This window comes from Lytechinus pictus, chromosome 10, assembly GCF_037042905.1.
Source record: "Lytechinus pictus isolate F3 Inbred chromosome 10, Lp3.0, whole genome shotgun sequence".
In the NCBI taxonomy this organism is placed as follows: domain Eukaryota; kingdom Metazoa; phylum Echinodermata; class Echinoidea; order Temnopleuroida; family Toxopneustidae; genus Lytechinus; species Lytechinus pictus.
Window position 1 is genome coordinate 36616859 of NC_087254.1, and position 13559 is coordinate 36630417.

Genomic DNA, 13559 nt, shown 5'->3' on the forward strand with positions numbered 1-13559 from the left:
GAAGTAGAGTTTCTAAGCGCTCTTTATACGAGATTGAAGAAAGAATCATTACACGAGGATGAAAAATACAAACAAGAAATACATTACCTATTGCAATACAACAAACTATCTCGAAAACCTATAGATAGTCAGATAACGTAAGATAACAACCCTAAAACTGTGATTTACCACTGCGAATCCACTAGTTTCATATCAAGGTATTGTTACATTCACTGTCATAAATGTCCATGTGATATTTTGATAAGTCTTTTCAATTTAATAGTGAATAAAACTCCTATGCACAGAATCAAAAACTATTTTCCCCTTTGATGTGATACAAGATATACATATTTGAACTTTGATTATGGGTGGGAGTTAAATAATCTTTGTTCGCATCGTTTCTATTATTGAAATTCGTTCGACCTGAAACAAATTTTTAAGGACACCTGGTACATTTTTGTGGATTACACATAAAGAAATTGTTGAATATGATTTATTCAAATACAACTTATCCAAATTTTGCATTGTAGGATATAGAATAAAAGAAATCACTTTTTACAAATGAATTAGTGAAATAAAAATTAGGAAACTCTTTCGTAAGAGACTGATAAAAAGAAAAGTGGAATGTATGCAAGTGTGAATTCATTTATTATTATTATTAAATCAATATCGATATAGTTCAGTAAACCTTTGTGAGTATATACAAAAACTTTTAAGCAAGAAAACAAAAAATGACCTTCAGATCCTCTGCCCCACGTTTGCAGATTTCTTTTCAGCCCTCAATTATTGATATACTGTGTTTACAGTAATGTTTCCATGGTTACACACCAATCTAGTGATTGACAAATCCGACATTGTCGTGTTTTGTACTTTACTTATTTTTATGTTGCGAGTTCCGCATATGCAAAAAGGACTTTTTATTGAAGATAATGCTAAAATACTTGGCTTATATAGCGGGTTTAATGCATTTGTGCTACCTTTGGATATGTACGACCAAACAGCTCATTTCTAAACAGTTTCACCGAACAAAAAACTTTGCCTTAAATTTCACCTTAAGTAACTATTTGATTTAATTTAGATATATACCTTTTTTAAAATGACAATGTGATCTTTATTTCATCATGTCACCTGAAATGGGTATTGGAGAAAAACCATAAGTTTACTCTTACAATCAGAACAATAATTTGAATGTTTACAGTTTCATATACAGATTTTACACTTATTCAGTAACAATTGTTAAATAGATATATGAAGACAAAAATAATTATAATAAATAAATAAATAAAAATAGGAAATGAAACAAAAATAAATGAATTGACAAAAAAGTAGCCATTCACAAAAACTACACCAAATATTATCTCAAGGTCCGAACATTTTAGTGTACATCTGGTATAAACTAACTTACGTACACTAAAAAAAGTGAAAAATTATTTAATGTTAAAATAAACATTAGACATCGCATACTATAAAATCGTGATGTCATACTCATGATTGTTGCATTCACTATGATACAATTATGTACAAATCGAATAAACCTGTCTATACGTTGAACTGAATTGAAGCATCATTATTCTACAAAACTTTGCTAAATTCGCTAAATCTTTAACATTACCAGTATAAATAATTTATTAAACTTCAACGTGTTCGGCCTATTTCTGAAATACATTTCAGGTATTTCTTCTTTCATGTTTTAAAAATATTCCAATGGTGCTTTATTGATACTTTCAATAAAACATGATATAGATTAATAAGGATACATCCATACTCTTTGTGTTTATACATAGTTATGTATAGGCGGGGTAAGTTGTGACACTTTTTGCATTTTGCATGTTAGAATTGATATGACTAATAATATTGTAGAAATAAGAACCTAGCCTTAAAATTTGATTCTTGGGAAATATTTTTCACCTATGTATAACTTTCTACCCCCACACTGAAAGTCATTGTGACCTTTGAAAAAAAAAAAACATTGTCAAATGGCTCAACTTATATTGTGCTCTGATACTTCCATATTTCTCGTATTGTAATATTATTTGGGCCAACTCCTGTAAGTCTAGCATCCTAAAGCTTATAATACTGCATAAGAGGATTGTTCGTATTATATATGGATTACATTTTCAATCTCACACAAATCCTATATTCAAAGAGTTAAAATTATTGAAATTTAGCGATATTAATTTGCATCAGCAAAGTATTTTTATGTACAAAAGCATAAACAACATTTTCCCCTCTCAATTTAGCAATCTCTGTCATTTTAACTGCAATTCGGATATTCATAAGTATAGCACGAGAAGCGCTACCCAAATTCATTTACCAAAACATAGAACCCGAAGATTTCAATACGATATTCGCTACTCTGGGCCAAAATTTTGGAACAGTTTACCAGCCCGCCTACAAAACTATCGTTCTTTGCAATCTTTCTCTTATAAAATGAAACTTTATTTAAATGCTCGCACTGACAGAGATCATTGACATGTTGACATGCTTGAACTACCTTCCATTTCTAATGTTAATTAATGCACATGCCTTACCTGTTGCTCTGCTAGACAAATGTCACTCAAGCTCTTTATACATGTACCAATGTTACGTAATTGCGACCAGTTTACTCTGTTATTCAAATGAACTTATCTTCTAATGCCTACATTTCTTCTCCCTCTTCTCCATCTGTGTTTCTTTTTCTACTCTTAACTTTCTTATTTATATGCAATTACATATGATGTCATTACAGTACGTAACTTGTTATTTATTTGTATCTGGCGACCCCAACTCAAGCTCTGCTTTCCGGGTTTTCGCCTCCTTCAAAATTGTGTCGAAATATATACTGTATTCGTTACTATGTCAAATATTATTTTGTATCTGTTTGAAGGAAATAAATGTGATTTTCAATCAATCAATCAATCAAAACTTGCCCCATCTATGGGGTAAATTGTGCCACCTTCTGGGGTAAGTTGAGCCACAAAAAATATGTACAAAATGTATGCGGGAAGAACCAGCATGTCAATTTTTTTATCTAAAGTCTTTTTACTTGCTAATTCTCTATGAATACTTACATCCTCTAATAGTAAAAGAACTGTCATGTGAATTTGCTCCTTTCTGCCTGCATATCAATGATTTTTTAAAGATTTGTTTGTTTTTTATCATACATTACCATAAGAATTACTATGGCTCAACTTACCCCATGTTCGATGGCTCAAATTACCCCAGTCCGAACTTAATGCGATATTTTCACATCCACACATTTCTTATGCATCCGTCATGTAAAAGACTATGACAAGAATGTGAATCCATACCTGGACTAACAATATTGTTCTTATTTCTTAATCATATTTAAAGACGTGTGCGGGTAAAAAGCACTTATCTATTTCACGCCCTTTTTTACTTTTTTTGCTGAAATTTGTATTTTTCCCTCTAAAAAAATACTTTATGTTTCAAAGTTTAAAACAAAGTGGTGTTGATAAGAGTTATGCAATGGGCCATCAATTCATGACACCACTACATTGTCTGACTCATTCATTATTGGCCTGGGGGTGGTGGCTCAACTTGCCCCTATGCTCAACTTACCCCGCCTTCCCCTACACACAGTAAGTACAAGTAAGTTGTGTCCAATTGCATATGTCATATAAAAGGTAAGTATATATAAAAAAAAAAGAGTATGGACCCCAAAAGTCACAATTTTTTAGCAGTGATTAGAAGTAAATAGTGGTATAATACATTTCCATTTTCTTTGGTGAAGATTCATCTTTCCCTTCTTTTTAGCGAGGTGCATTTCTTCTATGTACGAAGAAAACACAGCATTCTTTTAAAAAAGTCACTTTTTGGCTTATTACCAATTATACTTGTGTAAACACACCTCTTTGCTATAAGTATAACAAAGATAGGATTTTTTTTATTTTAGCATCCTGTTGTTTTTCTAAAAATCCAACAATTCGTCTCGTGTAGAAAAATCCATTAGGCCTACTATATATTGTCTTTAAAAAAATTAATTTTGTGTACATGAAATTAAATTACATTTTGATCACTATTTAAATATATACCAGTCAAATTACATGTTCCATTTGCAAATGATTTTTATTTCAATCAGACATTGTGTTCTAAACGTCATCCCTTTATAGTGGGGTACAAATTCCAAACGCCATTCCAATTGATTCTTTGAACTATCTGTGTACGATTCCCGTTTAATACGTACAGGCATTTTCTTGGGACCATATTTTTGCCTCGTTCCTCCGTTCCTACAAATTGAGTTTGCGACCATGCACACCTATCAAAAGTAAGTAAAGTTTGTGCGAACTTATATATTCAATTATCAAATAACTCGGGGAATCACAGGTGTGTATTTCGCAAGTCTTTAACTTTAGGGACTTTTTGGCTGGGGGTTGCGAAATGTCAGTAGGTTGGCGCTTTTCTGCACACAGAGAACATTAGTGCATAAAGACTCTGCACAAAATACCGTACAACACCACCGATATAAGCTGGAGTGATGGTGTCCGATCATGCTATATCCAAGTAATGGCCTGGTCATGCACGTTTAACTTTATGGTCAGGTTCTAAAGATGTTTATGTAATCGAGGAATATTTTTTTAAAATGTATAAGTAAAGAACCGACACTTTTCTCTTTTACATTACAATTTAAGGGGACGTTCACTCTGAAGAAGATTTTGTTATAAAAAAAATTGACGAAAAAATAATGAAAAATATTGTTGAAGGATTGAGGGAAATAGTCATCAATGCTTAGTAAAGTTGTAGAATTTGAAGTTTTTTATTTTTACGTCATTTTCGAGCACCTACTCCATAGTTATAATATAAAATCATACATTTCCATTTTAATGGTTTATGATGACTAAAACATCAGGAGCTGGTGTGAAATTATTTGTCTGTTGATATACTGGAAGTGCAATAAGAAATATTTTCACCTTTTTTAAAATGAAATTTCATTTATATTTTTTTTCATTACAGGATATATGGGAAACATTGTCGCATATGACGTCACAAACAAACAAAAATGAATAAAATGCTTAAAGCTTTTAAATCTTTGATGGATTTTCCACAAACCTTCACCATTTTAAAAATATTTTATTCTGCGAAATTATTATCAATAGACATTTCGTCAGAGTGAACTTCCCCTTTAATGCAGCTATACTCTATTTTTCTTGTATTACCAATATTAATTTCATTATTGGGCCTATCATTATTAGCATTGGTATCATTAAGCCTTATGATTATAATCAATTTGCCATCGTTCTATATTATCATTATTCTCATTCATAATGTTATCGTTATTCAGGAATGTCACTTTTCAGACCTAAGTCTTTTTCAATATATTTAAGGCCACTGAAAACCTCCTTTTTTCATGTAGGAAAGGGGTAATTCCAGATATTTTATTTTATCAAGCCTATAAGAGGCATCCCTGATTATGATAATTAATATCATCACCATCATCATCACCACCCTCCAACATGAAATGTTTCCAGATTGTGCTACTCTTAACCATGTTAACCCAGGGGAGATGAATGGGTACTCAGCACTGTTGATGAAGCGGTAGCTCGAGCTAAAGCCGGGGTAATGATAGTTGCGATTTGTGTACTCTGGTAAAAGGCACTACATAAATCCAACTGTGATTTATGTATCTGTTTATTTATTTATTTATTCATGTATGTCCACAGAGTATTCACATGGTCGACTATGTGATTTACAGTGAATATGTAATTCACACCGTTGAAATGCTCAAATTTCACAGTGTGAAGGTGATTTCACACTGTGTTCCATATATTGTGAGCACACTGCGGCAAGCATTGTGTTCTATCGAGTAAGGATACAGAAATAACAGAAATAAAAATATCTATGGATGGCTGTATGTTCAAATACAAGGGTAGCAAATCAAGGTCACCAATTACATGTTGGGATTTTCTGTCTTTTTTTTTTTCTCGCTTGTTATGTATAATTTGCTCACAAAAGATAGTAACTGTTTTATTTCTTTGTACTGGGTTTATAATAAAATATATTTTATTCTATTTCATTATAATGAATCACGACTTGCTTTACTTTGCAATTTTGTTGACAATTGAAATTAAAAATTCGTTATCAATCACTCAATAAAAATATCTAAGTTATGCTATAAGTATTAATTTAACCCAAATCACCTTTATTTGTAGTGAAGACTTCTCTTTTTGCTTGTCAAATTTGCATTCCAAGCCAGCACTCCCAGCCAAAAATTGTTCCCAGGGCCCTGGAGGACCATAATGAACTTTGTCATTTGACATTTCATATCTTAATTTTGGATGCGAAAAGACGAAAATTTAAGATTGTCTGAAATTCATATCTGTATTGAAATATTGCACGGTAGATATTACTTGCAATGTAAAATTCCAAAAGTTCCTTGCATTTGTATAAGGAAATTAAGGTAAACTAATCGGCTCTACTCGCATATACATGTTCAAAAATGTGATTTGTAATGATAGACCGATGTTCATTTTATAAGTGAAATCTGTATCATATCATAAAATTATGGCTCATAAACTGTGTAAAATGGGGTTTACATCGGTCAAAATCAAAGATATTCGAACATTTACCCAAATATTGAGCGTTTCTGGAAAATTTAGGGGTGAGTTGAGAATAGACCAAAAGCTAACAGCGGTTGTTCCGCTGAACTACGTTGGCTACACTTAAAGATGTCAGAGATTGTTAATAAATCCAAGAAAAGACACATATTCCTGTCTAGGTTAGAAGTAGTCTTTGGAGTCAAAGTTCATGGTGTTTAATTACACCATAGAGCATAGATTAAACTGTTGACTTTGTGCAGGCATCTGTTTGTATGGTATACTGTAACGGGGCCTTCGTCATTGGTTCATCGTTTTCTGCATAGATCAAATCATATGAAAAAGGAAAATAAATATCGTTAAGATTTTACTTTTTTCTTCAAAATTTCTATTAGAAACCGCAGGTTAAATAATCAAGGGAAATACACTATTTAACAAAGTAAAAGGGCGTCCTTTTTATATGACAGTGTGATCAACTGTTTTTTTTTTTTATTGTCAGAAGATCATTAAGAAATTGATAAAATTCCTCCACCTCCCCCCCCCCCCCATCCTTGATATCTAGATCCGAACCTGCTCGTACTTTCATACTACGACTGCGTTTATTCTGCTATTACCATCCTCTTCTTTAAACATCTTCTCATACTTTTTAGGGGGCAAATTGCGTCATTTTGGGGAATAATTCAGATAAACTGTATTTTTATTAATTTTTTTTCATCGTCGAATCATTAAGAAATTGAAAAAAAACTCGTCCAACCCACCCCCCCCCCCCCTTGAAAGCTTATATCCGAGACTGCTCATACTTTTGTAATCTTGATAATATGTTTGCCTTTTTACCTTTTTGGTATATTCCTTTTGAATAAATCCCCGCCATTTCGTCTAGTTCTCTCATAATCCTCTGTGACCGACAGCCGAGTGGATGGCAGACATAGATGTAAGCCCCCACACAGATCACCAAGATGCCTCCACATAGAGCAAGGGTTGCGGGAAGACTATCCTCCTCCTTCTCCCGTTCCGGCTTCTTTGTTTTATTGTCGATTTGGTGAGAAGTGGATGGCCACCGTGTCTCGGATATCTCGGTGACCATTGGTATCTGACCAAGTTCGCTGGTTGCGTCAGTATTGCTCAAACCGTTGTTTCCTGTGGATATCTTGGTTGCCATTGTTGTCTGATCAAGTTCGCTGGTTGCATCAGTATTGCTCAAACCGTTGTTTCCTGTGGAAAGAAACACTGTGGAAAGAAACATAAATTTTATCTTCAAAACATACATCTGTTTATACATCGCTGTTTACTGTGAACCTTTCAGTAGTCGTTTAACAGTTTAAACAACCATACTTAATTGATTGAGAATTAGATAATGAAAATTAAACTTTGTTGTTTAAAATTCCATACTCTTGTTTAATCCGTTAAAAAAAACTACTGTAAGGTTCATATAGTTAACAGCGTTATCAAAAAATTAATCAGAATTTTCACTGTGTATGTAATTTCAAGTTTAATATATATGGGCCTGATAGGTCAAGCGTAATTTTTCATCATTTGATATTTATCTTGGTATGGATTTTGATTCATAACATGTAGACCTTTATAGTAAATGTGACAGTTTGCTGCAACAGAAGAAAACATATTTTAACACAATGTATGTCAGATCAACTAGAAAAGTTTCTTTTAATCAACACTCTCACTTCCATACGTTCTTTAATTCATATTCTTACATACCGGCCCTTATATCCTATCAAACAGTATTACCCACAATTTGGTAAAGACAGTACATACATTTTCGTAAGATAAAATGCCGCCAAGTGTTGCATGAATTTTTACACAACGTTGTATACAAATTCAAAATATAAAACACGTTTTCTACCCAATACTCTGCCTACGAAACATATTCCTTTTTAACCATGATTTTGGTAAGGTTTTATTCAACCTTCATTATAATGTTGGTTAAAATTATCCTGCACCTCCCATGAGTTAAATACACAGCAAAAAAAAATTATGCAACGCTGTTACTATATGAACCTTACAGTTTAAACTAGTGTTTAAATCTTAAGCAACAAAGTTTAACTTTCAATATCTAATCTTCAATAAATTAAACATGATTGTTTAAACAGTTAAACAAATATCTTAAGGTTCATATAGTAAACAGCGTTGTATAAAATCTTAAACAACATTTTTTTCTGTGTAGTGAGTCCTTTTTACAATATAAAACATGAATTAGTCTCAACAAATTTCGAACCTTTGTTCATCCATGACAAATCGAACTTTAATTTGATTATAATCCGATGACTTTACAAAATAAATTATGCAGTGCAACATTTAAAAATACAGCCACAGCTTCTGCTCTACCTATACCATGATTTTCTGGGACTTTTTACTTCCTATACAATAAAACAGGTTTATTTAATATTTCTACAGGTTCCCGAATAAAATAAAACAAGAAAATGCTTATTGGGTAAGAAAATATGGTAACTTCGTTCTTTACTTTATTTAATATAATTTATTGGCAATTGACAAGCAAAGTATAGTTATCCTCCTACATGTCTTTTTTTAGCCATTTTTCTCCGATCAGCCGCTCGAACATGATTTTTTTTTCTTTGAAGGGGTAGTCGTAATAGTTACTTCTTTGCTTTGTTCTTACAAATCAACATAAGCATGATAAGTATACTTCATAATCCTTATTTACATAATGCGATCGCGAAGCGCGAGCAATTTTTTTGAAATTTTATGTATTTTTTCCTAAAATTTTGACATTCTGGCAATGTTTGTTAATCCTGATTTTTTTTCAGCCATATTTTCCCCGATCGGCCACTCGAACATGATTTTTGTTTTGTGTTTTGAAGGGGTATTCGTAATAGTTACTTTTTCACTTTATTCTTCTAAATCAACATTAATATATATTATAATCCATATTTACATGATGCGAGCGCGAAGCGCGAGCAAACAAATTTTATGTATTGTTTCCTAAAATGTGGACATTCTAGGCAATGTTTGTTATCCTGAAAAAGGTGCATATGCAACTATATATGAAAAATTTGATATTCCGATCTTAAAAAATAAGGATTAATTTCAGCTCTATATCTTAAGCTTTGTAGGAAAATTGTGAGGTGGATACGGATCGCACTTAATAAAGAGCTGATATTTTCCATTAATATTATTTTGAGTTTTGACATAGGACCGGGACATCCTTAGGACATGTCATCGTATGAAAATGATGACTATCTTTCTATTCCTCTTGCTAAGCCCGAGATGAAACAAAAGGGACAATTTTATTATTAAATTGATATCTTATTTATTAATGCATAATAAGGGCGCGGAATGAATGCGAGTGCAAATCGTGAGCCGAAGTTTTTTTTAACTGCCATGAAAAAGGGAATTTTAAGTAGTTTGTTGTGTAATCAATATTGACACATACATAACTCCTCAATCAAAATGCGAGCGTGCAGCGCTAGCTGATACGTTTAGACAATCAGACCTTAAAAGGATATTTTGAAAACTTTATGGAATACACAAAATATAATAAGTACCTGAAAAATCAAAATTTGCGAACGCACAGGGCGAGCAGAAAATGTAAATATTCAGACCATATAACTGACATTTTTACAGAGCACTTTATAAAAATCAATTCGTAAATCACACAAGATAATGAAAGTTCGATTTCCAAGGTGAAATATATTTTGTATATATAAACTTCCAAACTTGATATTTAAGCTCCATTTTGAACAAGTTATGTAAATCACCTAACAGGCAATGCGAGTGCGAAGCGCGAGCGAAAATTGTATATAGTGACATGAAAGATTCTTTTTATTTTCCAAGTCTTCCCCTCATTTTAATATTTTTTTCACTCGTCTTCCTCCTATTTTTTTTCTCCTCTCTTTTTCCTTTTTTTCCCCCTTTCTTTCATATTTTTTATGGGGCTCCGCCAATAGGGGGGGGGGGGCGGGCCCCTCGCCCCCTGGATCCGCCTATGCAGATTAGATCAGGGGCGGATCCAGGATTTTCCCAGGGGAGCAAATTTTCCCGAGGAAAATTGACAAGCAAAAAAAAAAAAAAGATTTTCACCTAAAATTGAAATTGATGGTCATTTCGAGAAGAAGAAGGGGAAGGGTTTTCACCTTCAATAAAATTGGCAGTAATTTCGTCCGCCGGGAAATTTTGACAAGTAAAAAAAAAGGAATGGTCCTGAATTTCATTTAAGAAGGGGCACAATTTTTTATTGGGTATTTTTTGTTCATTACGGCTCTCAAGGGGGGGGGGGGGGGCACGTTGATCCCCTGCATGGATCCACCACTGGATTAGATACAAATGTGGGTAGAGCTTTGGGTTTGTGTTATTATGCTTATGCTGTGAATTGTTGATATTCCATCACCTAAGCAAGATTAAAGTGATTTTGAAATGAAAATTCCATAATTTGATTCTGTTTCATAGCATAAATTAATGCCAAAAGATACAGTGCATCGATTATACATCATGTAAAATGAGAGTTGAAAAGAACTCTACTGAAGTATTAGTGCACATGTTTTTTGGTGAATCTCAAAGGAAGTTCACCACGAAGAAACGTTTCTTGTAAAAATACCAGTTAGTAATAAAAAATAACGGTAAAGATTAAAAACCGTCAAATATTTATACAGTTATAATAACGTCAAATTGTTGATCTGTGACGTCATATACATGTACGTGCTGCTGACCCCCCCCCAAAAAAAAAAAATAATAATAATAATATCAATTTTGTAATTGTTCATAATGACTAAAGAATATCAGTGTTGATATACTGAAAGTGCAATAAAAACCATTATATATATATATATATTTTTTTTTTTTAAAGAAAATAACATTACTTTGATTTTTTACTACGCAATATATGGCGAAGCTTCTATCAGATAACGTCACAAATCAAACACATTTCGGTTCTAAAAACTTTTTACATCTTGTATGGATTTTCCTCTAACCTTCACCAATATTTTTAAAATATTTTCTTGCTGTTATTTTCACCATAAGAAGTTCACCCTGAAGAAAGATTTGTTGTAAAAATAGGTGAAAATTAATAAAAAATATTACCGAAAGTTTGAGAAATTTTCCATCAAAGAATAAAAAAGTTATTTGAATTTTAATTACTTGATTTGTGACCTCATATGCAAGCAGTTTCCCTACATATCGTATGGTGAAAAATTCAATGAAATGTCATTTTCTCCGAAAAATGAAAATGTTTTTTTTACTGTACCTTCAGTATATCAATAGACAACACCCGTTGCAAAAAAGAAAACAAAATATAAAGTAATCATGAACCATGAAAAAATTGAAATTTATGCATTTTATATTACATAACCTATGGGGCAGCTGCTCGTTTATGAGGTCACAAATCCAAAAAGTAAAATTCTAATAACTTTCTAATCTGTAATGAAATTTCCTCAACCCTTCACCAATATTTTTTTTCCTGCTATTTTTGCAATGATTTTTTTCAGGGCGAACTTCCCCTTTATCTTAGTGCGATACGGTTTATGTGTGGTTTGTTTGGAGGTTGATGGCGTTTTTCTGCGCCTTGCAGATTGCATGCATATGACACACCCAATCATCAATATTCCCATATTTCATAGAGAAATGTCTTCATAAACTGAATCGTAACAAATTCCGATTTGAATCGAAATGTTTGCCACAAACAATGAAGGATAAAATGTGTACTTTATGTTGGTTATATATGATTATGCCAACCTAACCATATAGGGTGGTTGTAGACTGGATTATAGTAAAAGTTTGCCATAAGATTTTGACTAAAAGAACAAAGGTCTCAAACATACAACAGAATCACGTTGAGAACTTAGGTACAGCAATATTAGGCTATACACAAACATACCACCCACCCCCAAAACACATATAGACTCACAGTTATGGAAAATTACCTTGGCAATCTTGTATTGCGCAATCCAAACAGACCCCTTTGTCCTCATCGCAGAATTCATTGACGTCACACGTCTTGTTTCCACAGCCACGGACACCTACTTCGTGGTCGCTTTCAGGCAAGGAACTTACAACGACCACCATGAGAATGAAGAGAACAAAATGTAGTGTGGTTCCTACCGCCATTTTACATCGTGTGAAGTTACTAAGTGTGGATCTTTGTTAGTTATAATGCATGACACTTAAAATCACTGAAACAAAACCGATCTTTTGCCAGAGCTTATAAGCACACAATAGTGTCGTAGTTTCATTTTTTTTTGTTCCGTCTGTTTACAAGTTATACAGTCATTACGTTATGCATTTCAATACATATTAATTTGGAATTGTGCCAAGTATTTAAAGTTTTTGACATCAATTCTTACTCTTGAAACCGCGTTTGAGTTACAAGCAACATCTAAGGAAAATGGTTATATAACCAGTTGTCAGTGTATGCATTTTAGTTTACACAGGGCTCTCGAACTTCATTTTTTCTAATTACAGAAGAGACCATTCTGACTAAAGAAAACAGAGATTAATATTTAATAAATAAACAAGTAATTATTATGATGCTTATTTAAATAGTCATTACATTTTATATTCAGTATTTAGTAGTCGAAGTAGCATCAGTCATTATTGTTATTATCATAATTATTGATATTATTATTATTGTTATTGTTGTTGCTGTTATCATCATCATCATCACCTCCATTATGGATATCATCATTTTTTACACGAATGTAAGTAAAGTCTATCAAAGACATAGGCGTAATTTCATTTTTTTTTCTTCAAGATTAGTTGGCAAACAATATACTCATGTTCAATGCTTTAAAAAGACTATAATTGATTACTCACTTATTAAAAAACTCACTTCTGGAAAAAAAATATAACCAGAAAGAGTAATAATATTCATTTTATGAACGCCGTTGAACTACAACAACATCTACTTCTCTTTCAATCAATATTTATAGTAGCTGAGTTCTTTCCATGCCTTGAGGAGTTTAAAAATATTTCATTTAAGAATGTGACCACGCCAAAGCAAATATCGGGAAATACATGAAGATAAGACTGTCGTATCAATAAAGGATTTTTTTCTCGTCTTGAATTTTATACTGATGTAAACTG

General features: G+C 32.5%; 1 protein-coding gene across 1 annotated transcript; it reads right to left on the reverse strand.

Moving 5' to 3' along the window:
• Positions 1 to 4030: 4030 nt before the first annotated feature.
• On the reverse strand, positions 4031 to 12696 carry LOC129270582 (uncharacterized). Its single transcript, XM_054907941.2, has 3 exons — positions 12401 to 12696; positions 7347 to 7739; positions 4031 to 6830 (listed from the first exon to the last, which is right to left on the reverse strand). Exons 1-3 carry the CDS (start codon positions 12582 to 12584, stop codon positions 6754 to 6756), a joined length of 654 nt encoding a protein of 217 aa, XP_054763916.2. The 5' UTR covers positions 12585 to 12696; the 3' UTR covers positions 4031 to 6753.
• Positions 12697 to 13559: the final 863 nt, after the last annotated feature.

What these genes read in the sequence shown, in the direction of transcription:
- LOC129270582 (XM_054907941.2), bottom strand. Translation starts at nt 12,584, where the DNA reads ATGGCGGTAGGAACCACACTACATTTTGTTCTCTTCATTCTCATGGTG. An exon ending in CGCAATACAAGATTGCCAAG is followed by an intron (nt 7,740 to 12,400) that starts GTAATTTTCCAT and finishes TTCTTTCCACAG; the next exon opens with TGTTTCTTTCCACAGGAAAC. An exon ending in AAAAGGAATATACCAAAAAG is followed by an intron (nt 6,831 to 7,346) that starts GTAAAAAGGCAA and finishes TGATCTATGCAG; the next exon opens with AAAACGATGAACCAATGACG.